The sequence below is a fragment of the Chroicocephalus ridibundus genome, chromosome 10 (genome assembly GCF_963924245.1).
Source record: "Chroicocephalus ridibundus chromosome 10, bChrRid1.1, whole genome shotgun sequence".
NCBI lineage: Eukaryota > Metazoa > Chordata > Aves > Charadriiformes > Laridae > Chroicocephalus > Chroicocephalus ridibundus.
In genome coordinates, this window is record NC_086293.1 from 21340906 (window position 1) to 21366900 (window position 25995).

The 25995-nt window shown below is 53.9% G+C and overlaps 1 protein-coding gene across 3 annotated transcripts in view; it reads right to left on the reverse strand.

Moving 5' to 3' along the window:
- The window catches only part of PLXNA1 (plexin A1), a 126377-nt gene that overhangs the window by 5182 nt on the left and 95200 nt on the right, over positions 1–25995 (reverse strand). For all 3 annotated transcript variants that reach the window (XM_063347675.1, XM_063347676.1, XM_063347677.1), the window contains exons 21-31: positions 25805–25947; positions 22319–22575; positions 17868–17934; positions 13291–13437; positions 11924–12083; positions 11236–11339; positions 10666–10762; positions 9803–9993; positions 8615–8784; positions 6655–6867; positions 2861–3011 (exon numbers count right to left, since the gene is read on the reverse strand). In XM_063347675.1, coding sequence (XP_063203745.1) covers positions 2861–3011; positions 6655–6867; positions 8615–8784; positions 9803–9993; positions 10666–10762; positions 11236–11339; positions 11924–12083; positions 13291–13437; positions 17868–17934; positions 22319–22575; positions 25805–25947 — 1700 coding nt within the window. The remainder of the gene's footprint in view (positions 1–2860; positions 3012–6654; positions 6868–8614; positions 8785–9802; positions 9994–10665; positions 10763–11235; positions 11340–11923; positions 12084–13290; positions 13438–17867; positions 17935–22318; positions 22576–25804; positions 25948–25995) is intronic.

Sequence of the window (25995 nt, forward strand, 5' to 3'; positions counted from 1 at the left end):
ACTTTCCTGCCTTGAAATCCTCTTTTTCTAAACAATCCCCTGTCCGTGATGACAGATCTCAGGGTGGAGGGATGGTCCCCTGCCCTGGGCTGGAGGCGGCCATGCCCCCAGCGCCGGGAAAGGACTGGCTGCAGTGGGAGGGTGGAGGATGGGGCTCGGAGTGGGGAGAAGGGAGTAATGAACCGTAAAACGAAGGGGCCGTTGCCCTCCCAGCAGCCAGGAGTCTCGTCTCGCTAACATCATGCCAGCAGAGCAGAGAAGCTGATTTAAAAAAACAAACCTGACAGAAATCTCATCTCCTCGGGTGAGCTAGTTGAGAGAGCAAATTTTTTGCAATTAAATATCAAGGCATCCGTCAAAGGGGACTTGATTAACCATTTCATTGGCCGCATAATTGGAAACAAACTGTTGTATAATTAATAGACTTACTAGGAGGCAGGCAAAGTCCATCAGGAGCCCTACAGGTAACTTCTTAATGGGGAATCAGTTCCCTTTGATTAAGAGCTGCTGCAGCGCCGGCGGGTTGTGGAGCAGCGTGTGGGGCGTGCTGTGCAGCATCCACCGCGCTGCCACGCAGCAGCCTCCGGCCACCGCCAGCCTCCGGCTCTCCACCAGGCTTTTTGGGACAGGAGCAGGCTGGTCCCTGCTTGCTGGGCCAGTAGGAGATGCCCGATGGGGAATTTATTCCCAAAGGAAGGGGAAAGGCTGCATGTTGGCTCCAGAGGAGGGGAAAATTCACCAGCGAGAGTCAGGCACACCTGATTCACCCCGCCTGGCAGCAAGGACTCGGGGCTACAGCTGGACTCGCGAGAGCTCGTAGATTCTGCCACAAAACCTGCCACCGGGGACACCACCCCGCCATCCATCTCCGCAGCCGCTGTTGGCCGTCACACTACACGCGGAATAAAATAGCTGTAATAACACTCATGCAGACATCACAACCCCACGTGCCTGAAAGGTGGCTGAGCCGGAACCAAACAGGATTGGGCTGAGAAGTGGAAGAGGAGCCTATTCCCCTCGGTCACCTCCTCCGCCTTTCCTGATAAGACAGCCGTGTATCCGGGGACGCCGAGGTGTCGAAAGATTCACAACCTGCCCCTGCATTTATTTGCTCCTCTTTTATCTCAGCCTTAGGGAAACAATGCAGTCAGAGGAAACCTGTGCCGAGCGTAGTGAGACACCCAGGTTTGTCACCTGCTGGAAGGAGCCAGGACCACTGATTACCAAGATGCAAGTACCCAAATGAAAATTAATTATGATTTTCATTCACAGCCAATGACAGCATATTATTGCACTGAACAACAGGAAAAATTATTCTCTCCCATTTTGCATCAAAGAGGGTGCAATTGGGCTGCATGTAATTGTGCTTAATGAATGAAAACAAACAAAGGGAACAGCTGCGATTTATTAATCCCATTACAAATAATAAAAGAAGTTCCTGAGAGCTGTGAACACACTTGTGATGCTCCGAGAGCAGGCGACAGCAAGACACTCAACAGATGTCAGGCTGCCGTTAGTGGGCAAGAAGAGGACCTGTGCCCCCAAAGAGCAGCTCATAATGCCACACGGTCCCCTCCCTGCTCTCGCCCGGGGCCTGGAGGATTTATTTAAGGCCTGGGGGGACTTTTAGCCTGCAGGAAGTGAGCTGAGGGATGATGGCTGCCCTGCAGCAGATCTAGATTCTCCAGACTGCTCCTCTTCCATTCTCTTGGTAGCCACAGAGCTGTTGTACGAACTGTAAAACCCCAGAAACCCTTCATGGCCAACTCATCACGCAGAGCTATGGAGGCCTCCTGGATGCGCCATCCCAAGTCATCTGGGGAGAGGCACAGAGGTCCCACCAGCACGGTCATCAGCACGTGGCCATCAGCTGCACAGTGACCACCACACGGCACCTTCCCAGGCACCAGGGTTCCCTCCCAGCCCTGTAGGCAAGCCAGGCCCTCCTCCTCCTCACTCCTGCAAAGCGCCCAGATGCACCAGGATTTTGGCCCCCACGGTCCCACTGCTGTCCTTAGACCCAGGGACCAGGTCTGCTACAACCTGCTTATGGACTCCCTAAACTCACATCTCAAAGCGGCACTGGGAGACGCCTCTCGGGATTGCTGCAGGGTACAATGGGGACCGCGCTCCCTCTCCCTGCGCGGTGAGAGGCCGGCTCTCCCGGCTCTCTCCAAGCGAGATGTTCTGGCACTCTGTCATCTAAATAAGCCACCGTTCAAACACAGTCGTCAGTCCGCTTTATTGGGACAATAAAACCTATACTATCGTATTATATGTATAGATCCGTATTTTACTGTAGTTACATATTTTATTGCTTTAATAAAAAGATGCGGGGTGTGGATTTGAGCGGTGCTTTACGAAGTTAATTTGTATAAATTACAACAGAGGGGTTTTTAACCATTCTTACTGATGCTCACAAAGCAAGCACTGAAGAGGCCACCACGTCCTCTAGCATCCCCGGCGAGCAGAGCCAGACGCTGCTGTATAATCACACAGTGCTGGTACCGCCACGGTGCCGGGGGACAAGAGAGGCGAGGAGGGGAGCCACACTGAGATAACACCGCAAACTCTGCAGCCCCACAGAGCTCGTGTGCCAGATGCGTAGAAAAATAGGTGTTTCCCAACATTAGTCACTGCGGAAAACATGGGGAACAAAACGCTGCCTACACCAGCACCTGGCTCCACATCTCCCAAACCTTTCCTTCCCCACCGGCTCAAGCACAAGACTACACAGACTACATTACTCCCCCACATTTCATGGGGTGTTTTTCTATAGGAAAAAGAGTGGGACTGAAGAAACGAGGGCAAAGGGACACAGCTCGTAGCCCAGGCTTGACTCCCCATCGCCGCGTCTTACCTCGTCCTTGTACTTGGTGATGTAGGAGTAGATCTCGTGCAGCGCGCTCATACTGTTGAACTGGCTGAGGTGTAACCGTGACTGCTCCGCCAGGTACGCGCTCATGTCCTGGTCACTGATCGCTGGCATTTTAGCTATATCTGCATAATATCTGCAAGGGAGAAACAGAAGAGTGGATCAGAAATAGGGACAGATAGAAGGGGAAGGGTCCCCGCCGCGACGCTTGCTGAGAACAGCCACTGGAGAGGCAAGGTGAAGAACATCTTGCTTCCAAGAGGTGACATACCTCCACCACCCACTGTAACGCCACCGCCCATCAAGAGCTCTCTGAGCACTCCCCAGAGCAGTCAGCATCATTAAGAACATGCTCCCAACGGAGCGGCACTGAGCCCAGCCCAGCCCAGCTCACCGTGCTGGGAAGCCGGGAGCCGCCGCTCTGAAGGATTTCTCACCCTCTCCTAAACCACGTATTTTTCCTCCTTCCCACCCCATTGGCATGTTTTGCCAAGAAACTGCATCAGTCAGAATCCTCCGAGCCTGCAGCAATCCGTAAGGCTTTGCTGCCATTCTCCTAAGGCTGCTGCATCGCTAAAGCCAACCGCGCCTTTTTGCATTCCGTTAAATCCTTGGTGAGTGAACACAAGGCAAGTTCCCATCCAGCCCTTGCGGTGATACACGCCCGCGTGGTTACGTCCTACTCAGCAACAGGCATTCAACACGGCCTGCGGCTGCCGCTGGCCATGCTCAGACGTTATCGCTCGCCAAAAACCTACGAGGAGCTTTTGTTTTCAGCAAAAACTGAGGTTCTGCAGACATGTTTGTGAAATCAAAGGATCCAGGGCAGCAGAGGAGGTAGCTGATGTCTTCGGTCATGCCTGGGCCAAATGACTTGGTGTTTTCCTGCCTTCTTATCCTTGTCTGATGGTTGCTATCAGCAAAATACTACCTTACATTTCCTAGGACACCTTAAGGTTTGCAGTCCCATCCCATAGCCGCCTCACTGATACGCTCGGCAAATACAGGGAAATGCAGACAGAGCTTATATGGTCCAGAACTGCAGTGGGAAAACAGAGTATCTAAATGGATATTCATCAAAACCCAGGGAGATCAAAGCTGCACCATCCCATTACACCAAGCAGACGCACCAGTGAACTGGCTACTGAGGTCCTTTTGGAAAGCAGGGTTGCGTCCACAGGCCTCTATGAAAAAAGAAACCCTACCCACAGCAAACGAGCCCTAGCGGCTCCCACCACCTGGAAACAGAGAGTGCCAGTTTCGCCCAGGTTTGCTTCACTCCTCGTGACTCCTCAAACTACTCAGTGAAGGTTCTGGTCCAGTGATTAGCATCATTAGCATCATCAGCTGAATGCTGAGGTGGAACACGGCTGAAGCACTTGAATAGGAGCAGATGGCAGGAAGACCACTTGAGGAGATGAATATGAGGATCCACTCCATCCCACGGCGCTGAACTCAGCTAGTGATAAAATACTTGGGCAGTTTTAACAAGGAGGCTCATTCACACCCAGAAAGTGATGCGAGAGATTTCCCGTATGCTGCCAACAGAGCAGCAGTCCGAGGTGAGGCACCAAGAGATCTGCTACGCCACTAGAGAGATCACCTCCAGAGTGACGTCTCCTAAAGCTGACATTACTTCTACCTGCGCTGAGGAATATGAGGGACAATACGCCCAACCTTCCCAGTTCCAGCCAGCTTCAGTCAGCAAAGAAAACCCACAGAGATCCTCCTGGCCAGCCTTTAACCCTGTAGGTGAAGGCCCCTGTGAGGCAGGACTCATGGGAGATGAACGTACAGGGAGACCTGATGACGAAGAAAGCTTTTGTGGCTGCCACAAGATGTCCAGGTAATGTGCAGGCATTTTGCGTTCCCAGTTTTCTATCATGACAAAGAAGATGGCAGGAAAACATCATTTTCCAACATAAGCGTGCATGGCTCCTGTGGACCGAGATCCCAGTCACACCTACCATTTCCAGAGGACACCTACAACAGCCGTGACCCCGGCAGCAGTCCCCTCGGGTTTCCCCAGGCTCCCCACCTCCCAGGCCCTTTCCCGTTGCTATTCCTGCCTCAGACTGGCAGGATGCCCTTTTTTCAGCTGGTGCCTGAATCACGGCGACAGACAGACCTGCTGTTGGGACTTAAGCAGTCCCACTCAGCCGCCCACGCATCGCTCCCATCCTGCCTCTGCACAGCTTTGCGACGATAACCGTGCCAACAGCCAGAAATGCCGATTATGTCGTAAATCTCCGCAGCAGACGAAAGGTGGGAGATGCAGTCGCACCCTGCACGGGGCAGCTCTGCCTCTGCTCGGCTGCCTCTGGGACCACACCGGCAGTAAGCGATGGCAGGAACATCTGTCACCGGTGAGATCTCTTGCCTCCCCCCCCGGGACACAGCGTGTCTAGACCAATGTTTCACTCTGGAATGGTTTTATACCTTTTTTACCTCCAGGCACACACAGAGCTGAATATTTTTGTCACAGAGATGGCAAGGTCAGAGAAATTGACTTTATGAAGTTTGTGATGTTCCTACAGGACCCCACTCCAAAGCCCCCTCCAGCCCCCTGCAAAGAAATTTCTCCTGTTACGGTGCAGCTCATCTCTCATCTCAGCCATCACATCTCAGGGGCATCTTTTCTTCTGATCCAAGCCCTGTCTTCCTCAAGGGAAGAAGCTTGTCTTTGTACCTGCCTGCAAAGCACCAGGCATGCCAATGGCGCGACAAAAATAACCGTGTACAAGGGAGTATCCAAAGGATGATTTAGGCTACAAAATCCCACGCTTGCAAACTAGAGAATGTGATGCTTATTGTTGCCCAGGCATCTTTCATTTGGTTCATTCTGTATCTGGTCTAGATGCTGAAAAGAGGAAAGGGCCTTCAGTTTTGAAAAAAAAAAAAAGAGCATAATCCATAGCACAGATTACCAGCACCAGGGGAAAGTTACGTGAGCAACCTGCAATCTGCCATTTTTTAAGCTTGATGAAGTCCCACTTTGCCACGCAGCAACATTTTAACAGTAGCTCTATTTGGAGGGCTTTGGAGGACATCTCCCAGGTTTCTCTCCCAAAAGGATAAAGCTAAACACAGCATTATGCCTGAGCGCATCAATTTGCAATCAGTAGCATTCAAACCCTGAACCTTTAACACTGTATTAATTCGGCGGGACAGAAGGATGTCTCTCATCAGCTCACAGTGAACGTGGAGGGTGTCGGAAGGCGTCAGGGGACCTGCTCCTCTCCCTGCTCCCCGGCACAGCGACAGCAGCCCGAGCACTGCCTCAGAGCGCGTGCTCTCATCTCAGGATCCCAGGTGAGACGTACAGACGGATGAGAGATGGGAAATGGTAATTTTCCAACCATTTCAGCAAAACCTGCGTGTATTGTCGTGGTACAAAAAAAGACACTTCTCTAGGCCAAGGCTGACTTCTCACTGCTCTTCGAAAGCAATCGAGGGAGGTGTTAGCAATTCCCTAGCACAGACCAAGTTTTTACAACAGAAAACATCGGACGACCTAAAAGTGGAGGTTGCTTGTAGCACCCCTAAAGCAAGTCATAAACGGCTGCGTCAAACAGTTATTGCAAACTAATTCCAGGACACAATGACGAGAAAGCATCACCTCCCAAACGAGAGGATCACCTTCCACAAGCGTTAATATGATCCCTCTTCAGACAGCTGCCAAGAGGAGTCCTCCCACCAACAACCCAAGTCCCCACGCCCACGTACGTCCACTGTAAGTCCTCCAGGTGACGCAAGGAGCTACTGCCAAGTCTACTCACCTTTCTACCCAGCTCTTGTAGTTGGGGATGTCCTTGGCGTACAGTAGTTTGTTGGAGGGAGAGTCTTTTCCTAGCTTGTGCTCAGAAGTTGAGCAGGAGTCCATGAATGTCTGAGCCACCACGGATAGGCAGGCATCAGTAATACTGTTCTTGTGAATGTCGAACACAAACTGGGGGTTCTTAATCACATTCACCCAAAAACGTAGAGGTAGACTGAGGGAAGAAGGAAAGAGGAGTCAGCACCTGAACCGAGCCCCACATGGCAGCCAGCTCACACGCGTCTCCAGTTGCGGAGGAGGAGGAGCTCCCCGTGACCCGGAATTGGGCAGGATGCTTTTCCCAGCGCCCCAGGGATGCAAACAACCTGGGGTAAACGGCTGTTCTCCTCTGCCCACCCCCACCGGGCCGCAGCTCTCCGTGGAGAAACTCCTCAGCCCTGCCAACATCTCTAAAGGTAAACAGGGGCGGCGCAGGTCTGCGGTTTCTCCAAGGATCCGCTCGTACTGAAGAGCCCTTGCTAAGCCCATGGGTCAAAGCAGGCACAGTCCCATTCTCTCGCATCAAAAAGCCCGTCTACGGTGCCGTGTGGCATTTCACACATCTACCGTGGAGGAGGAGGGGGTTAACTGCACTCCTCAAGGGACTCATTAGCACATTTAACGCCAGAGAAGAATTTAGGCAGCCTGGGATGCTGGAAATGAAGCTCTCAGCCGTAGAGACAGCGGGTCTCCTGGCCAGCCACCGACTGGATGTTTACTGCATATTGACACACGTGCTGCTCTCCATGGCTCCAGTTCCCAATCCTGCTGCCCCTCTCCTCTCCCGGGAGCACCTCAAGGTCTCCCCCCATCAGAAAGCCTCTCCGCTCTGTCATCCCTCAGCACCAACACCCAGCAAATGCTTTTATCTTAAACAAAACACACTTCGTTCCCCAGGACTTTCCTAATGAGGGTACCGGGTGCATGTACATATTTCATTTGTGAAGGGAATGGCCTCAAGAAATTAGCTCCACACATCGAATTAGCGCCCAGAGATAAGCACAGGCATTAGTATGCAGGAGCCTGCGTGCCCAGCCCCTGCGGAGCAGGGCTTTCTTTTTTTTCTTTCCTTGCCTTTCGCTCCTTCTTTTAATATAGAAAGCCGAGTTATAAATCAGTTCCAAGCACTTCCGTGCTCTCACATCTCCATTTAAAAATGTTTCTTTTCCTGCCCTGCTAATTGCCAACAGTTACTGAACTATACAAAAGCAATTTGGCTGCCATTTAACAAATGCCAGACACGGGAATGTACGTACCCGTCTCCAGTAACGGCAACATCAGAGAGATGAAATCAGTGAGGCAGCAGCAAAGAAAAATGCCGAGGGGGGGCCGCGGAGCAGGAGCCAACGCCTGCTCGAGCCCTGGCCCAAGCACGGCACCCACGGAGGCTTCATCAGCCGCTCCGCCCCGCTTTTAAGGGAGCGATTAGCGGAGCCGATGGGTTGGCTCTGCGGGAGAGCTTATGGAGGGCGCACACGCAGCTTTACGCTGACTTTGCCAGGGCACGCTCGGCTGAGCGACGGGAGGGAGCGTGGAAACACCTTTAGGACAGTCGAGACAAGAATTGGGGCTGGCGTTCTCCGGAGGAGCCCGGAGGATGGAGGAGCCCGTCAGCGTTTGCTCAAGGTGAGATGGGAACAGAACTGCTGAAGTCCTCGGCTGACTCCAGCCATCAGGCAGAGCATGGTGCCCGGGATTTGGGGATGGAAGGGCTGAGGGAGCCCTGCATTCCTGGGATTTTTTTCTGCTGCAGGAAGGCATGCAAGGGATTTACCCACACCCGAAATACAGAGATATGGGCCTCTCTTGTCCTGGATCATTTCCAGGGACATATTTCTGCTCCGGTGGGAGGGGCAGGAAGTATCATTAGCTGCGATATCGTTAGCCCCCCCCTTCTCTGACCCACTGCCCCTCTCCATTACCAGTTACTCTTCCAGGTGTGCCTGACATCGTAATCGTTGATCTGATGCTTATCAGCTTGTTCATCCAGGAAATCAAACATGTATTTGATGGCGAGGGGCAGCGCGCTCCCACGATGTGCTGTGCTGAAGATGGTCTCAAACAGGTCATCCACGAACTTCTGCAGGGTGCCCTGAGGAGGAGAAAGAGAGAGGGGTGGCTCAGCAATGCCCAGCCCCGGCAGAGGAATGAGCCTTTAACTAAAGGTTGTCCTTTAAACCAATTTCATTTGTATTCCTACCATCTGGAAAAGAAGCACAGTACAGCACAGCACCCTGCTCTGGCAGGGGGGTTGGACTAGATGATCTCCAGAGGTCCCTTCCAACCCTATGATTCTATGATTCTATGATTCTATGATTCTACAGTATGTGTAACTTTACTGGTTCTCAGTGGTTTACACTGGGAAACAGACACAGCAGTGGTTATCTCCTTCGCTGCATGATCCAGCATGCTAAAAGCATACACATAAAAATACCACATAGAGCAAAACCCAAGCAGACCTACATCATATCACCGTCTTGTTTGGGCCCCATTAAGATACCCAAGACCTGATGACAAACATCCCTGAACAAGCCCTCGTCCCACGTCGGACGGGGGGAGCCAAGTCACGGGGGAGATGGCTGAGCCCAGACTCTGCAACCCTGAGCCAGCGCCCACAGCACAGCCCTCGGCTCCTCTCTGGGGACATCTCAGACACGCAGCACCCGCTCAGCACTACAGAAGGCTTTGTATGTGCTGAGGGAAGGGGAACCTGCTGAGATGCCAAATGCCCCCGGTAATTACCCTTCCCACATCACTGATTTTGCAGCTTTATCCCAGACACCAAAGGGGATGAGGTGCCTGCCCCAGGGCACCTCCGCTTTGCAGTCCAGCAGCTGCTCAAGGATACAGGGAACAGTAAAAACGACAAAGGGTGCAAAAAAAAAGCAAATAGGAAAATCCACTCAAGGGATATTCGCTGAGGGTTTTGATACACAAAAACGCCACCTGCATCTCAGGAAAGCCCAAAGACGAAGAGAGTAGTTCCTCCTGGGCTGATGCAGAAGGCTCTTGAAAAAGCAGTGTTTACAACTTCTGGACATCGCGAATCGCTACCCGTCCCCATCCAGATCTGAAAAGCCAGGTGGCAGCTCTGTGTCTCCATGCCATACCTTGGTGGCTAGCAGGCGGGTCAGGTAGATTTCGGAGACCATCTTGCTGCCCCGGTCACCCTCCCGCTGGTCCATGTGGTCATGGTTTTTCACCAGGTGCCAGAGCTTGGTGCCGCTCTCCAGGTCCGGGGTGATCATGGGGGTGCGTGAGCGCAGGCTGTCGGGGCTGCTGGCTGTCCGCAGCATGCTCTCTGCAAGCACCAAGCACAAGGGGACACTCGTACCCTGCCCGCCTCCACCATGCCACCAGCTGCTCCATCCCCCTTCCCTCCACTGTGATTTCAGGGTGCATCACAGCTGTTAAACAGGAGCTTTGGGATCCAGCCTCTGCAGTCACCATGGATTGAGAGCTCTTCTGGGACTGTCCTCACAGTACAGGGGCCAGGACGATCATGGAAGGGTTTCTGCAGAGGCCTGTCCTACTCCCAGCACACAGGTACCAGGATCACAGATGCCTCCTGTGTTGGTCTGAGCTGACCACACTATTCCCTTCCAAACCAAGGCTGAACCACACTTGCCAGCATGTGCGCTGGAGTCCTCAACTCTGCTCATTTAAGTGCAAAGTGCCTCTGTGCCTATTTTAATTAGATTTCAAGGGAATAAAAGGGAGGGGATCCCTTAGCAGCAGCCACCTGACACGTATCTTTCTCCCCTGAGTCTGACATGTTGCAAAGAGAGATGGCTCTGGGGACATCTGCTCCCTCTCTGACACCAGAACAAATAGCGTGCTGCAGGAGACCCAGGGGCTCGGAGGACTTCACATGAGCCACAGTTACAATCACCTGCCCCATGCCTTGGTCTGCAAGCCCAGCCCGGTGCTGCCTCCCCCGCCAGCACAGCGGAGGACGCCCCTGCATGCTCACCGTATCTGCTGAGGGACTTGGTGAAGGTGGAGGAGTTGGAGATGTTGTACGCCGAGTTCTGCTTGGGCACCAGGGCTACTGAGGAGCCGTCCGTCACCTGGGGGCAGAGATGGCATGAGGAGGCTGTGGCACCAGAGAGGCACAGGAGGAACAGCCCCGCAGCAGGGAGAAACCAGCCCAAGAGGGATGAAGCTACACTGCACCCCACCCCAGGGGATCCATCTCCTGCAAAGGAGACCTATGGATCTACCCCTGAGACAGACTGGGGGCAAGGGTCAGAACAGGAACACACCAGAAACCTTGACAAGAAGATGGTAAAGTAAGGTCAGAGCGGGAAACAGCCTCTACGAGCCCTGAAGATGCCCCATTTAGTGCTTCCTTGAACAGAAGGACCATAAACATGGGGACCACGCAGGAAAGTGGCTGCAGACCTCCTGGCTACACACCTGCATGGGCAGCACGGTCTGGAGAGCCAAGCCAAGGCCCTGACCAAGCTGAGCAGGGAGAAGAGATGCTCAAGCTCAAAGCAGCTGGTGACTGCTCAGTGCTCTCCACCACGGACAGCCTTACCTGGTAGTGGGCCAGGGTGTTTAGCCTCTTCCAGTCATTGTCGATCTTTGTGGTGACATCTTCGTCCTGCAGTATGATCCGGGCCATCCTGCCCTGCCGCCACTCTGTCCCCATGAGGGAGAAGGGCCCGCGGTTAGTGGGGGTCTTGGAGCACAAAGCCAAGGCAAGGGTAGGAGCACAATCTGCGTATCAACAGAAGAACCCTCCCACCACTTTTTGAATCCCAGGACTAACGACTGTCAATAGGACGTTGGACAAAAACTGTTTCTAAGTACTCAAGGAAAGACAGGCTCGATTTGACCTCGGCGACCATTTCCTTTGCTTCTCTCCTCTTCATTCTCCTACGCCTCCTTTAAGAACAGGACTATTAACACTGTTCTCAACTATTGCTGGCCTCCTTGGATCTCAGCCACCTCAAGCCTGCAATCCAGACCACAGCCAGAGACGAGGAGGTTCCTTTCCCCATCCTCTCTACTGGCAGAACCCACAATTTCATGCCAGGGGTCGCCACACAGTCAGTGCCACCAGCACCGCAAAAGTAGACTGGACAAGCACAAACGTTCTGCTCCTGCCAGGACCCCTCTCCTGTAGAAGATACAGATTTTCCTGCCTTGAACATTTTTTTTGGCACTTCTGCTCTTGTTTACATCCCTGCTCCCCACAGGGAAGTGCTTCGCCTCTCTCTTACCCAGATCCATGTCTCCGGCTTTGGGTCGCTGGGAATAGGGCACCCCCTTGTAGACAGCATCCAGCAGCTTCTCTTTCACCTGCGTGATGGTGTCGCAGTTCAGCACCTTGACGGGGATCTCTGGGGCGTTCTCGTTCTCAGGGTTCACGCAGTTGAGGGTCTGAGCAGCGCAGGGGGGCAGAAAGACTCTCGTGAGAGGATGTGACACACTGGCTGCAAAGGCCGGTCCAATGACATGGGGCTACAGCTGTCTACAGGCCATGCCTTCTCACCTCCTGGTCGGCTGCAGGGGTGCAGCCACATGGCATATTCCTGCTCTCTCTTTCTCCCTACCTCTCTCCCCCAGTACCCAAATCTCCAGTCTGTTCCCAGAAAGGCAGCACGGTGCCAGTGAAGGAATCCTGGGCCAGCAAACCATGCCCAGCTCACAAACACCTGTCTAGCCTGAGTGACGCCTGTGCACACTCCACTGCCCTGCCAAGCCCACCCCAGTGGAGATGGAGGTGGTGAAGCGCCAGCTGCAGGCTCGGTCAGGGGAAGGGCCTGGCTTATCATCCAGCTGGACAGAGGAGATGGCTCATATGGAGGAAGAGTAGTATCTCTCCATCTCCTCAAGGCTCTAACTTTGATCCCCACCCCACATAAGCCACTGGCTCCTCCAGGTAGCACACATTCAACAGCATCTCTGTCCCTCTATCTGTCAGGGACATGGCGTTTGTTGGGAGAGGGGCAGAGGGGGATTCAGTTCATGCCTGGCTTTCGCAGCTCCGTGGCAAGGCCAAACCTTGCCACGCAAAGGCCCCGAATCTGGCCCTAGCTGAGATGGGTGCCACACGGACAGGCTAAGAGGCACCCTAGGGACACTGGAGAGAAGAACAAGAAACAAACCACTCTCTGCACCACACTTTCATAGAATCATAGAATTGTTGAGGTTGGAAGGGACCTTTAAGATCATCGAGTCCAACCTTTAGCCTACCCTGACAAGAGCCACTTCTAAACCGTGTCCCTCAGTGCCCCATCTACCCTTTTTTTAAACACCTCCAGAGATGGTGAATCCACCACCTCCCTGGGCAGCCTATTCCAATGTTTAATAACCCTTTCAGTGAAAAAATGTCTCCTAATATCTAATCTAAACCTCCCCTGACGTAACTTGAACCCGTTTCCCCTCGTCCTATCACTTGTCACCAGGGAGAAGAGGTCAGCCCCCATCTCTCTACAACCTCCTTTCAGGTAGTTGTAGAGGGTGATAAGGTCTCCCCTCAGCCTCCTCTTTTCCAGGCATGGAAAGATCTTGGGTGCCTCCAAGATCTTGTTAAATAGCTGGACAAGCTAGCACCAGTACCAGCGAGGCTCCTGCTTGCACTAACCAGCATTTTGTAGTCAATCTGCTGGCGGATAAGCTTGTCCTCACTGAGGGAGTAGCGAGCCTCTCCTGTGATGGCGTCAATGGGTCCCTTCTCCATCTGCTGCTTGATGGCGCAGTAGAGCATGAAGAGCGGTTCCCCGGCACACTCCTGTGGGACAGGGGATGGAGGAGAAGGAGAAAGAGGGGTGAGAAGGTGCCAGGCACCACCTTTGCCTTTCAAGAACCACCAGCATGTCAGGAGCCTGCTGTGTCCCCGCAGCACTGAGCCCCACACGTAGCTTTATAAAGAGTCTCCAGCCCTTGCTCAAGACAGCGAGGAAGGGGGCACATGGTAAAATTCATCCCATGGAGGAACACATTCTTTCCGTTCAAGGCTGCTGGAGGTTGCTCCCTGTTTATCAACCCCCAGGCTCAGCTTCCCAGAGCTTCCAGACACTCCCCGGTGACTTCTGCTCGTTCTACAGGCCAAAACTGAGCTAAAAAGGTAAAATTCAGGGCTCGCGCAGAGCAGGTTGGGTCTGGGGACTTTGTGCATGGGATATGGCCGATCTTTTCAGCTGGCCCAGCTGAGAGAAGCACCTGAGGACTGGCAAGGGCACGCTGCAGTGGGATAGCCTGGTGGTTCTTGCCCAGGAATCACAAAGCAGTTCTGGCATCTGCCAGAAGCCCAGTCTCACGTGAGAAAAGGTCAAAGGAAATTTCTCCATATGATAGCTGGGCACAGCCAGACAGATCCACTGGGAAGGGAAAGCAAGAGAGCATCAAGGGAGGAAGGGAGAGGGAAACTGGACCAGACACTTCCCCCAAAGATGCTGGAAGTGCAGCGACCCAGGAACAGCAAAGGACCTGCTGAGGTTGGAGACACCAACCAGCCTGGAGGCATGAGTTGGCACAGGAGGGCTGGAAATGGACACCCCTTTATCACTCAGGGCCCAAATCTCTCCCCTGAGCTGCATCCCAATGAGTCCTTCCAGATGCAGGCATTAGCCCTAAGGGGAAAAAGGCTACGATGGGAGCAGAGGACAGGGAGAAGTCCCAGCAGATTTTACCCCACCAGTCCTCACCCCTCCCTCCCTCCCAACCTCACAAATAAATTGTACTTTGGTGCAAAGTGCGGCTGCTCTCCCTGTCACCATATGCTGTTAGCATCTCGTTAGCATCTGCGGTAATTAAAGAGACAGCTGCTAACGAGCAGGAACAGGCATACATCATCCCCAGACCTTCCGACAACACGCCTGTCTTTGAAATTATGTTTCATTTGCAAACTTGGCTTCATTAAGTCAGCTTAGAAAAGTGAGAGACCCACGGTGGGTGCTAGGCTGCGCGTTACCGGCTGCCCGGCAAGGCGGGAGCGCCCGGCTGGCCACAAAGCGGTGAGCCCCCAGGCAACCCCACGGCGCCCAAACCCACCCCTCCAGCTGCGGCAGAAAGACCGGGAGTTGCTTCTTTCCGTGGCTCGTAAAATCTCCTTGTAAAACTTCCGAGTCTGCGGAAGTGGCGTGGATGGAGGACAGCTTGGAGCGAGACTCCTGCTCACATCTGGCATGGCTGCTCCCGTCTCAGACCACAGATCTCCCTCTGAGCCGTCGGGCACCCCAATGTCAAACAAAACAGCCCCTCTGCCCTGTCCCCCTGACTCTGTGCGTCCTCCATGTTACAGCTTGGCTTCCCCACCTGTCCTAAACACGAGTCCTACCCCTAAAATCCAAAACCGCACTCCTGACCTCGCTGTCCCCACCGGCTCTTGACGACCTGGGCCAAGATGCTGCCACAAGTCACGGCTCACTGAGCCATAACAGATGAGGATGGTTTGGGGCCCGTCCCTGACAGAAACCACCAAAATGACCAGGGACCACAGAAAACGTCGCCAGGCAGTTCCCCCGAGATGGTCTCCATCAGGTGAGATACAGGCGGGGACCGCTGAGATGGGGACGGGTGGCCCGGCAGGTTGATGGAGGGCAGCCTGCCCCCCAAACGCAGCCATGCCCACGCTGCCAGCCCTGATGCAGTTTGCTCACTGCTGGGGGCCTGAGCAAAGCGGGGTTTGGGGGGGCTCTCCATGCGAGCCCATCTGGAGGGGGACTGGAAACACCCCCAGGCATGGCACATCCACGCCTGCCTCGGTACACGGGGAGCAGACTGAGGCGAGCCAGCTAACGCTCAAACTGTCTTATTGACTAGATCTAGCTCATCAGGCACCTAATATCGTGCATTTTTCAGCGCTTGTCTCGATTTATCCCTCTCCCTTTCCCCAGGGTGTCTCATTAAGTGTCTGATAAATGCTACTACAGGGTCCCCATGAAAGCGGCAGCCCCCGCTGGCTCCCCACACTGCTGGCCTTGAGCAGGGGTGGCTGTTCTGTCCCTGTCCCTGTCCCTCGCCCCAGCACATCGCGGCCGCTCAATGCCGAGCACCCAGCCCTGCTCCGGGCAGGTTTGCCGAGAGCTGATCTGGCAGCTGGGCACACGTCCGCCTGCCTCATTTACATGCACAATTACCGCGGTTTGGTGCAAGGCATATGTTTCCCTGCTGGCAAACTGTCTGCTGTGATACCTCTCCATCTACTCCACCGGGTTTCTCCTGCTTTTGATGCCACCTGTGATCCTTACTGCCAGGAGACAGGCAGAACCGGCCCTGTGGGTCTTCTCTGGTGGGGCTGACCCAGGAGAGGCCATAAGCGCATCCTCAAGCCTTCCTGTAACTCAAGTGACACAAGTGATGGAGTTTCAACCACTTCCCCAGGGAGATGATCCTCTGCGTAACAATCTCACAGCCAGCGGGTTTATCCAAGCCCTCCAACATATGTTCCTCCTGTAATAGCGCATCTAGATCAGACTTCTCTCTCCTGCTGCTACCACCCAGAGACTGGAGGTGATTTCCGCTGCCAAAGCCATGGCTTAGCAAAGGACTTTATAAAAAGGCATTGCCCTGGTCCCAGGGCACATGAAATGGTCCAAAGCAGCTTCTGAAGGAGGTGAACGTGCCCCGTGACCTGCCCACAGGGCTCAGCCCAGTCAGGGACAGGCCAAGGGCATCAGGTCTCGCACATGAATGTAACGTCCCCAAACACCACTGTGGGCATTCAAAGGCTGTGTGCCGCACTTTGCTCAGCCCTGAGGGAGTTTATCCACACCAAGAGCTACTTCTGCTTGTCCCATCGACCCCGCAGAGCCCGAAGAGCCATGGGCCAGTGTCCTACCTAATCCCATCGAGTACATCCTACATGATCCCACCGGGCACTGCCGCTGCAGGGGTAAAGGATGACCCCGCTGAGCAAAGCCCTGGCCCAAAGAGGTGTCGGGAGGTTTGACATCTGCCCATGAACAGCACAGCTTTCCTCCTCTCCCACCCCTGGAAAGCAATCTCCACTGCAATCCACAGCTAGATTTTTATAGATACAGGCTATCCCTCGACGGAGGCAAAAAGCCAAGTGCGCGTAAGTGATATTATAAATCACCTCTCGTTGACGATCACTTGAGTTCTGCACAGACTCCTGCTCGCTCTCATCTCTTGGCTGGAAATGGTTCAAACCCTCTTTATCTTAATGAGGGATGAAATCCCACAAAAACGGCTGCGTGCCACCCAGCCTCGCTGCGCTGACGCCAGGCAGGATCCCAAGAAACGGCTCTGCTGACTGACAAACCAGCGGCAGGACCGCAGGCGCCGTTCACCCCACCGGTGTCAGCCCGAAGCAGCAGCAGGACCGAGCCGGGGGTCCAGGGGCTGGAGCTGTGGCTGTGTAACCCGCATGGCTGCTGGGGCGGCTCTAGCAGGTGGAAGCACCGGTGCTGATGGAATAAATGTTCTTGATACGGGTGGGATGAACCAGTGGTAAAAACAGCTCTTACGCGTTGGCATCCTGCTGTGCTACCCCGATAAAATTAGGAAAAAGGCAAATTCAAGCTACCAGGCGCTGCACCCTCGTGCAGTGGAGAGAGCTGTGTCCCCGGCTGCCGAGAGGCCCCACAGGGCGTCCATCCCCACCAGGGCACCTTCTGGAGGGGAAGCAGCAGCAGAAGTGGAGACACCTGGGGAAAACGATTCCCCTACCACAGAGCATCAGTGTCAAAGAGACGAAGGAATAGCAGTGCCCTTTCATGAAGAGTGCGGCACATCGAACTACAGCTCAAACAGGCAGAAATATCTTCCGATCAGTCATGTCTACAGCAAAGACCAGCTCCGGGGGCTTCTTCCTCCCAAGTTACACAAGCAGAGGCAAGGAGGGAGGAATAGGGACCACTCCAAAGGGATTCAAGACTCAGCTGAGTTGCTTCAGATTGATCTTTTCTCCAGGCATCGTTCTTCAGAAGATCTCAAACCCACTACGCAATAAGCAATCCTGGTCTGGATTTCATTTTTCATTCTCAGCTATTTCCCCAAAAGGAGACCCAGAGTCACTAATCACATCTCAGAAACACAGGATGGGAACGGAGGTCTGGGAAGCGATCTCTGCTCCGGGAGGGAGCGGCAGCACTGAGGAGCACGTCAGCCCAGGCTCTGGGTACCACACTGCCCACGCCATCGAGGCAGGAACCACCTCCCTGCCCGCACAGGGTTGCCATCCCTTCCCAAACTCACCTTCAGAAACTTGTACAGCAGAAACGTGAACCAATTCGTCAGCATCTTCTCTGCCACCGACTCCGTTCTGTAGGGAAGACAGAGAGCAAAGCTGTCAGCAGAGGATATTAAGGGTCTCTGATCTCACCCGTTGCCACCTCAGCCTCGGACTGTGGCTCAATTATTTTTGGCTTTCAAAGGTCATACGTGGAAAGGCAGGAGCCTCGAAGCAAAGGGGCACAAGCAGACAGCAAAAGCCGTAGTGGAAAGCCTGCCCATCCAGAAGGCTGAGCTACAGCAGCCACCCAGGAGGGAGAAGCAAATTGGTCTCCATCGTATTCGGAGAACCGGAGAGCCAAGCATGACCTTGTCCCATGGGGAGGCTCGCCCAGGGGATGACCAGCTTTCTGCATCTCCCTGGTACCTTCTACTTCAGTGAAGTTTGTTTCTTCCATCGTGTCCCACTGGAACCAGGCAGCTCCCTCCACAGGAGGATTGTATGAGACACCTAAGCTAGGGAAATGTCACCAAACCTACCTCAAGCTCCCCAGTTAAAGCAAAACTTGAAGGGAAGAGCTAAGGTTGCAAGGCAAAGTCAGATCCTGACCCGCATTCCCATGACAGGAGCACCTCCTCCCACATCACCCTGTGCCTGATGTAGCTGGAAGCCCCTTTCACCACCTGGGACCTGCTGCTGACTTCTGCTCCTGCAACGCACTCAATGTCGCTATTGCCCTGACACAGGCTCACCACTACTGGGTCACGTGGGACTTCCCTGCAACCCCCAAAGTAGCCCTTAATCTCTACAGCCTGAAAGCCCAGGACCCACAGTGGAGTAAGAGGACAATCATCACCAATACCAGAGGGATAAAGACTTTTCCCCAGCAGCCTGTGCAAGGTCTGCTCAGAAGAACTGCTGGAGGAGAGAGAGGACATCTGGTTCTTGGCACTGAGCGGTGGTGATGGAGAAGCTTTAGGAGGCCACACTCTGCACCCTCGCTTCTCTACATGCCTCCACCCTTGGGCCTGGATCTGGTTGGCTCTCGGCAGGGATGGAGAGCCCTGCAACATAAAGAGATGGCACCGGTCCACCGGCACACAGCCTTGGTTAAAGCCACTGCTGGATTTAGGTCTGCAAGACTTTGATCCCAATATGGTTTTGGTCAAACTTATCCTCAGTACTAATTCAGCTGAAAACAAGGAGATTAAAGGAGGAAGGAGTAAGAGCAGTGGTTGGAAGCTTAAGCTGTTTCCCATGTACCTTTGGAGCACTGTGCAAAGACACTGTGCCAGGCTTGGGATTTAACCCTTCCCTGCCAGCATGGTGGAAATCCCGGGTCTCTGTGTGTCTCCTCGGAGTGGGGTGGTGATGTAGGAGTTTGCAGTGAACGATGCTGCAACTACCTGCTCCAAAGGGAGATTAAAAATAGAGTTTTGTCTCTCAGCTTTTGAAGATGCAATTGAAGGAAGCAGCCAAAACTGCCTTGAGAAAGCCTATATATTGCCCCTAGTCTCCTAAAGCGTGGTTCAAATCCAGATGCCATCGTGCTCCAAAGCAGTATGGCAGGGCAGGTCCAGGGGAGTCACTTGTGCCTGTTTGGGACCATCACCGCGCAGCATGTGCCCAAGAGGGAGAGCAGGATCCCGCAGGATGGGTAGGAGACGTGGTGGGTCCGAATAGGACGTGAGGACCTCGGGGTGGCGGTACTGCAGCCAGGACATGCCGCACCAGCAGAGGAGAGGGACAGCCTGGCATGGAGGGGGCTGAGGGTGACACAGGACCCAGGTGAACCATGCAGCCCTACAAGGGCAGCTTAACGCACCTGTCTCTGCACCACAGCCTGATCTTGCTGCTGTAAGATTAAAATTCCCCTTAACACATCCATTATTTTTAAAGCGGCTTTCACTCCCTTGAAAGTAAAAATGCCAGCCAGCCCCCCAACCCTCTCCGGTCACGCTTCTTCAGCTTATCCACCCGTTAATCATCAGATCAGCCACTTGCAACCATAGATGCTCCTGAAAGCACAAGCAATACTAATAACTCACGAATGTGGCTGCATTCCTGTTGCACCAGGGGAAGGGACACAGACAAGTTGACTCAAGAGTCAAAACCCAGAAGGAATCCAAACCTCAGAGCCACCAGGAGGAGGCCCACTGCCCAATGCCACGCGCTGCCCAACGACCATGCCATGCCTGGCAGATGGGCCAGGAGCAGTTCCCCGATGGCCAGATGGCTGGGGTAGGAAATCCACTTTCCCAGAGTTTATTCAAGCTGACTCAGGGTCGTATGGTCCCATCCCAGGCTTTCTCTGGTGCTAATGGGGCTTAGCCCTTTTTGGCCTCCCTGGAATAGCACAGTTCTCCTTAAACCACTCGGGGATGGTAATATTTGAGCCTCCAGAGGAGGGAAGTGCCCGCCAGGAAAGATTAATCCATCAAGGGGAAGGAAAAATGGAGAAGGGATGTGGGGAGAAAGCCAAGGACGGGGTGGACTGAAGCTATTCAGCAGACACCCTCCCCAGCCCCAGACCAGGTCCTTCACAGACAAGCCCGTAGCACTCATCTGAAGTGTCACCACCCAGGCTCCAGAGGATGTTTGTCTTTATCCGTGATAGAGCCAGATGCCACAGCAACAGAGGGATTATCCAATAACCAAATAAATAAATAACAGCTCTCCCCAGTTAGATCAATGTTAATCCAGTTGCCCTGGGCGGTAAGCACACTCTCACGCCCAACAGCAGCGCTAATCAAAAGGATGGAGAAGCTCAACCCTCAGCACCGCTCGCTCCGCAACGTGGCTACAGGAAGAGCGAAGTCTCCTTGTTAAATATCACTCGGGGAGGCACAAGCAAGGTACCGGCCAGGGAACCTCGTCCCTGTCCTAAGCCTCCTGCAGCTCCACCTGCGATGGGCTCTCGAGCTCCATGGCTGGGGACCGAGAGTCCTCGGGCTGTCGGCTCTCACCGTGCTGGCTCGGGCTGGGCTCTGCCCCTCTGCGGCTCCCACGGCTCAGCCACTGCGGCTGCTGGCCTCCCTGCACTGCCTTTTATTTATATTTTATTGATTTACTTCATTCCGGAGCTTTGCTCCGATGGCAGCGGCTTCATGATGCTCTGGGAGACCCAGGAGGTGGAAACGTGGTTTAAATATTTCAGTGAAGCCTGGTGTCATGGAGGGACAGCAAGAAGGGAAAAGCCTAAAAAGGATGTGTTCGGGGAACAGGGATGGGGACAGGGGTCGGCACCTCCAAGACGCAGCCCTCTCCCGGCCAGCCACAGGTCTGCACCGCACCCCCTCCCTGGCACATTGCTAACGAGGTCCTTTGAGAAATTAGGGGCACCCGTGTAGCGTGATAAATGAAGCAGAGAGAGTAAGAAAGCAATGTGCCTAAAGAGACCGGCCAAGGGAAGGTGTCAGGGATGTAACCAGGACCGGGTCACACCCGTGTCTTCTCCAGGCGTCTCCCCAGGGCCAGGCACAAAACCCGACAGGCTTTGTGCAGTCTGGCCATGCCACGAACTTTGGTCGATGTCTGAAAGATGCTCTGGTTTTCTTGAGCCTTCCTGGTGACATGCCAGCCCTGTGGCTCTCAGCCATCCCTGCATCTCTGCTGGAGGCTGGTGGCACCGGGCTGGTGGAGACGAGGAGGCACAGCACAGCATGCGAAGGGAGAAGACAGCACGGAGGGCCTCGAGCTGGGCCGGTGGAGCTTATTAATTGTTTTTGTTCAGCACTTGGTGTATCTTTCAATATTCATCAGCCCGTGATGAAGGAGAGCTCAGAGCTATCGTTAAATATTGATGGGCCAGGCAGACTCACAACAGGGCTTGGCAGGCTGCCTCCTGCTCACGCTGCCCCCCGGCCCCGGCGAGACTCCCAGCTCGCGAAGATCCGCTTGGCTTTCCCAGGAAAACCCCCCTGTGCCCGGCAAGGTGGGCAAGCCCCGAGGAGGCAGCGGGGAAAGGAGGACTCCTGCCTGCTGACAGCCTGCGGAGGCACCCATGCAGCAAGGCAGCCACCAGGCAAGGTGAGAGCTGCCCCGGGTGCCGAAGGGTGCGGGGGACGGCTTGGTCACCTGGAGAAGGGTAGGCAGGTGAGAGCATCGCTGCAGCGATGCACAACAGCGCCTGACACCAATGTGCATCCTCCCTGCACCCGCCTACACAGCTGGCAACTGCCGAGCATCTTGCTCTCTCCTTCCCAGACAAGATGAACCCACACGGGCCAAACCAAAGCGAGAACATCCCATGGGCGACTCCTGAGTTGGATGGCTCCAGGCGGTCCCACATCCCTCTCGTACTTGCACGCAGAGAGGCAAGGAAATGCTTGACCACAGACCCAGTGCCGACATTGCCACAGACAACACCAAAGCCACCACTGATGGCATCCCTAAGGGACACCAGCTCGTGTCCACACACTCAGAAGAGCCTGGGCACAGTCCCACAGCTCCAACCTCTCGGATGGTCACTCACCTCCGCAAGAGCAGCTTGGGGTGGTTCTTACTCTCCAGGTTCTTCTCTATGAGGTCGGAGAGGAGCTGCTTCAGCACACCCGTGGCGTACTCCATCTCGCCCTGCAGCGCCGTCATGATGAGGGAGGCCACGTTGCCGCGGTCCCGCATGGAGAAGCTCCGCTGAGCCTCCAGAGTGCGGATGAAGGTCAGCAAGAAGTGCTTTTTGTTCAGGAGCTGCCCAAAGAGGGTCAAGGACTTCTCCACGTTCGCCTGGACCTGCAAGGATAGAGCAAAGCTGGGAGATGGGCACGAGGGGGAGGGCGATGAGAAGGGGGCTGGGCTGCACAAGACCCTGGATTCACCCTCATCCCCCAAGAGGAAAGGATGAAAAAGGGTCAAAAAAGCAGCTGGATTTGCTCTCTCCATACTACCAAGCTTCCTCTTTGGTGATCAGCCTTGATTTCCTCCAGAAGCATTACCTAGTTTGCAATATCTCAGCATCAGGTTAACACAGTCTCAGGGCATCCATGTATATATATATATGTATTCACACACACACTTCCATACAAAGACTCTCTCCCACGCGTGTGCAGGCATACACACGCACTTCCCGCCCATAAACAAACACTCTTTCTCTCCCAAACACGCGCACAAATTACAATTTTCAGCGTCAGCTAACAAGCAGCTCAATTCCCACCCAAGTGACTGCCTGCAACACGCGCTTCGGGTATTGCACAGAAAGCAAATAAAGCCACAACCCTGAGCTCCGCCAGCAGCAAACCCGCCTGGTTTAGGGGGCCGGGGGGAGGGGGGCTGGATTTGAGACAGGGAAGCAAATAGCAGAAATCTGGCTCTGCCCCGCTCCAGACACAGCCTGGAATATTCCCGTTCCTCTTGAGATGTTTGAAGGTGTATTTCTGGCCATACTTGGCCACGTAGGACCCAGCAGGGATTAGGCTGGGATGCTTTCATCCCCGCACTGCCATCGTCAGCCCAGCTCTGGTCAGCCCTGACCACATTTCTTATCAGAAATGAACATTTTTACAACACAACGTTTTCCCATTAGAAAAGATGGTTTCCTCTGAATAAAAGCTTTACTGCAGTAAAACGTCAATTTTAATTATTTTTTTCTTTTTCCTCCCTTGTCTTCCTGATTGGGAGAATAAGTGAAAAATTTCATTTCATGTCGATATTGGGAGACAAAACAACACTTTTCATTTCAAAACACCAACTCAAAATGAAGAACAGGGTTTTGACACATCAAATCATTTCACTTCAATCAAAACTTTGGATCAAAGCTCTTCAGTTCAGCAAAATTCCTCGTGGTTGTAACCTCCCCCTCCAAAATACTCTTTCCCACTGGACAAAATCCCCGTTTCCCACCCAGTCCTTGTCAATACTGTGATACGAGCCTCCAAGCGCCACTGTCACCCTCATCACCCAGGTGAGAGGGAAAACCTGCCCCAGAGCATCCCAGAAGGGCGATGGGGGAGTGACAAACCCTCTCTGCCCCCGTCCTCGGGGTTCCTCTTGCAGGCACCACGCCAGCAAGCACGTGGCTCAATTTTGCCTAATGCAGGTCAGAGGATAAACCTCCTGCTAGGAACAGAAATGCTTTAAATGATGGTTTCCCGGAGTCCCTCCCTCCAGACGACGCGGGGACCTCACTGCAATGATGCTGGTAACTCAGGTGGATGCCGGAGGTTCAGCAGCGTCGGCTGCTCCCTGCAGGGACGCAGAAATGCTTGTTGATTCCTCAGCACAGGAAGACCCGAGAGCTGGCTGGAGCACAGCCGCTGCGCTGGAGACTGACCAGACCCACCAGTAAAACTGGGGCAGAGGGAGACGGGCTGCATCCCCACCCCTGCGCGTTTGCTGGTGCTTTTGCAGCCAAGACCAGGCAAAGGAGACCCCGGGACGAGACACTTTATCCCTTCAGTGGAGCAGGAGGATCTCAATAAGATGGGAAACGGGCCCTGTCCACCAATGACCATCCCGTGGGAGCCTTGGCAGGGAGCACGGGAGGACCTGAAAGCCCCATCACAGGCAGCACGGCAATGCCCGAGCCTCCCGCATGCCTGTCGCCTCCCTGGGCCCCCCGTGTTTAACTCGCTGATCATTAGCAGAAATAAATGAACAATAGTGAATTAAATATTTAATCAGGCTTAAATTCGCACAAAGCAACAAACCTCCCCCTCAAAACCTGAAGCGAAAGGGAGCGGGTACCGACAGCCTGATGCTCGCTGCAGATTAGCCTGTGCGCGAGCAAGTGCCGTTTCCTTCCCGTCACTTGCAATAGCTAATGTTACACTCTGAGTAAAGAGACAAATAAAAGCAAACGTGATTAAATTATATGAAGCTTACACAACTGTAGTTGCTTTATTTAATCTCTTTGGGGGATTTTTTTTTTATTTTTTTTTTATTTTTTTTTTTTTCCCCTCCTTTGCAACTTTAACCTCTTCTTTCCCAGGCCAGGCTGAGCTGGCGTGCTGTCTCCAGCGGGATGTTTCGAATTAGGAGCTGGAAGTGGACAAAATCCCACCCAGCCTGCCATAGCCAATGAAAAATTCCTCCTCTGATACCGTTTTTGATAGCCTTTCCACCCCTCTCTCTTTAGAGAAAATCCTTAAGAGCAAGAGCGGAGGTGAGGGGAGAGCCAGGCGCTCGCAGAGACAGGAAGGGCTGTGCCCCAGGGAGGGCTACGCTCACGCCTGCTGCGGCTCTGAGCATCCGGAAACCCAAGCTGCAAGGGAAAATCCATGGAAACGGGGTCCCCGCCGCCCTCCAGAGCTGGGATTAGGGACCAGGGAAGGAGAGCAGGCAGAGGGCCAGGGCCTCGAGCTGTAGCCATGCTGGCGTACAACACCAGCACGTGCGTTTGCAGTTGGTAAGAGCTTGTTGCATTGTAATTAGCGACCGTGCATCTTGCACCAGCGCCGATTACTTCTCCTAAATACATTGTGAAGCCCCCGTCGACATTAATTACTGTGCCGGGTCAACAGCGAGGGGAAGCTAAGGTCACCCCCCCTCCTTTCTCTAATCAAGAGCGGCCTCGGCAGCCCAGCAAACGAGAAGCCAATTGCTGTGCAATTGCACGCACTAAATTAAACAGATGTGGGGAGGCCGGGAGAGGAGAGGGAGCTGGTTTGGGGAGCAGGGGAAGGATGCCAAGGATGGGTTCTGTACGGAGAAACGGAGCCCAGCAAGCAGGCGATGTCGGACAAGCCTGCTAGAAACGAGCGGCCGGTCAGGCATCAAACAAACCCAATTGAATAAAGCAAGTGCTGTAGAAAATGACAGCAGCAATGATATTAATATAAATATTGATATTAATGTCAGAGAGCACAGTAACCATTCGGCAGCCGGTCCCCATTTGCGCCGCCTGCCACGCAGCGGGATGCTCTTTGCCAGCATCAGAACCAAGGCATCTCTGCAGCCCTGCGCTTGGGGCACGGGGACTCACGCAGGGGACTGGGAAGGGACAGACAGGCAGACGGTACCACACCTCCATCTCCTTCAGCACGGGGTGGTCTTCGATCCCTGGGAAGAGAACCCGCATGGCGTAGGTGCGGTAATCCAGAAAGGGGATGCCAGCCCCGTCCAGGTCGTTGGTCAGCTCGTTAATGTCAGTCTGCAGCTCAGCGAAGGCTGGCAGGGGGGAAAAGCGGAATTAAGCAACACATTCCGGAGTCCCAG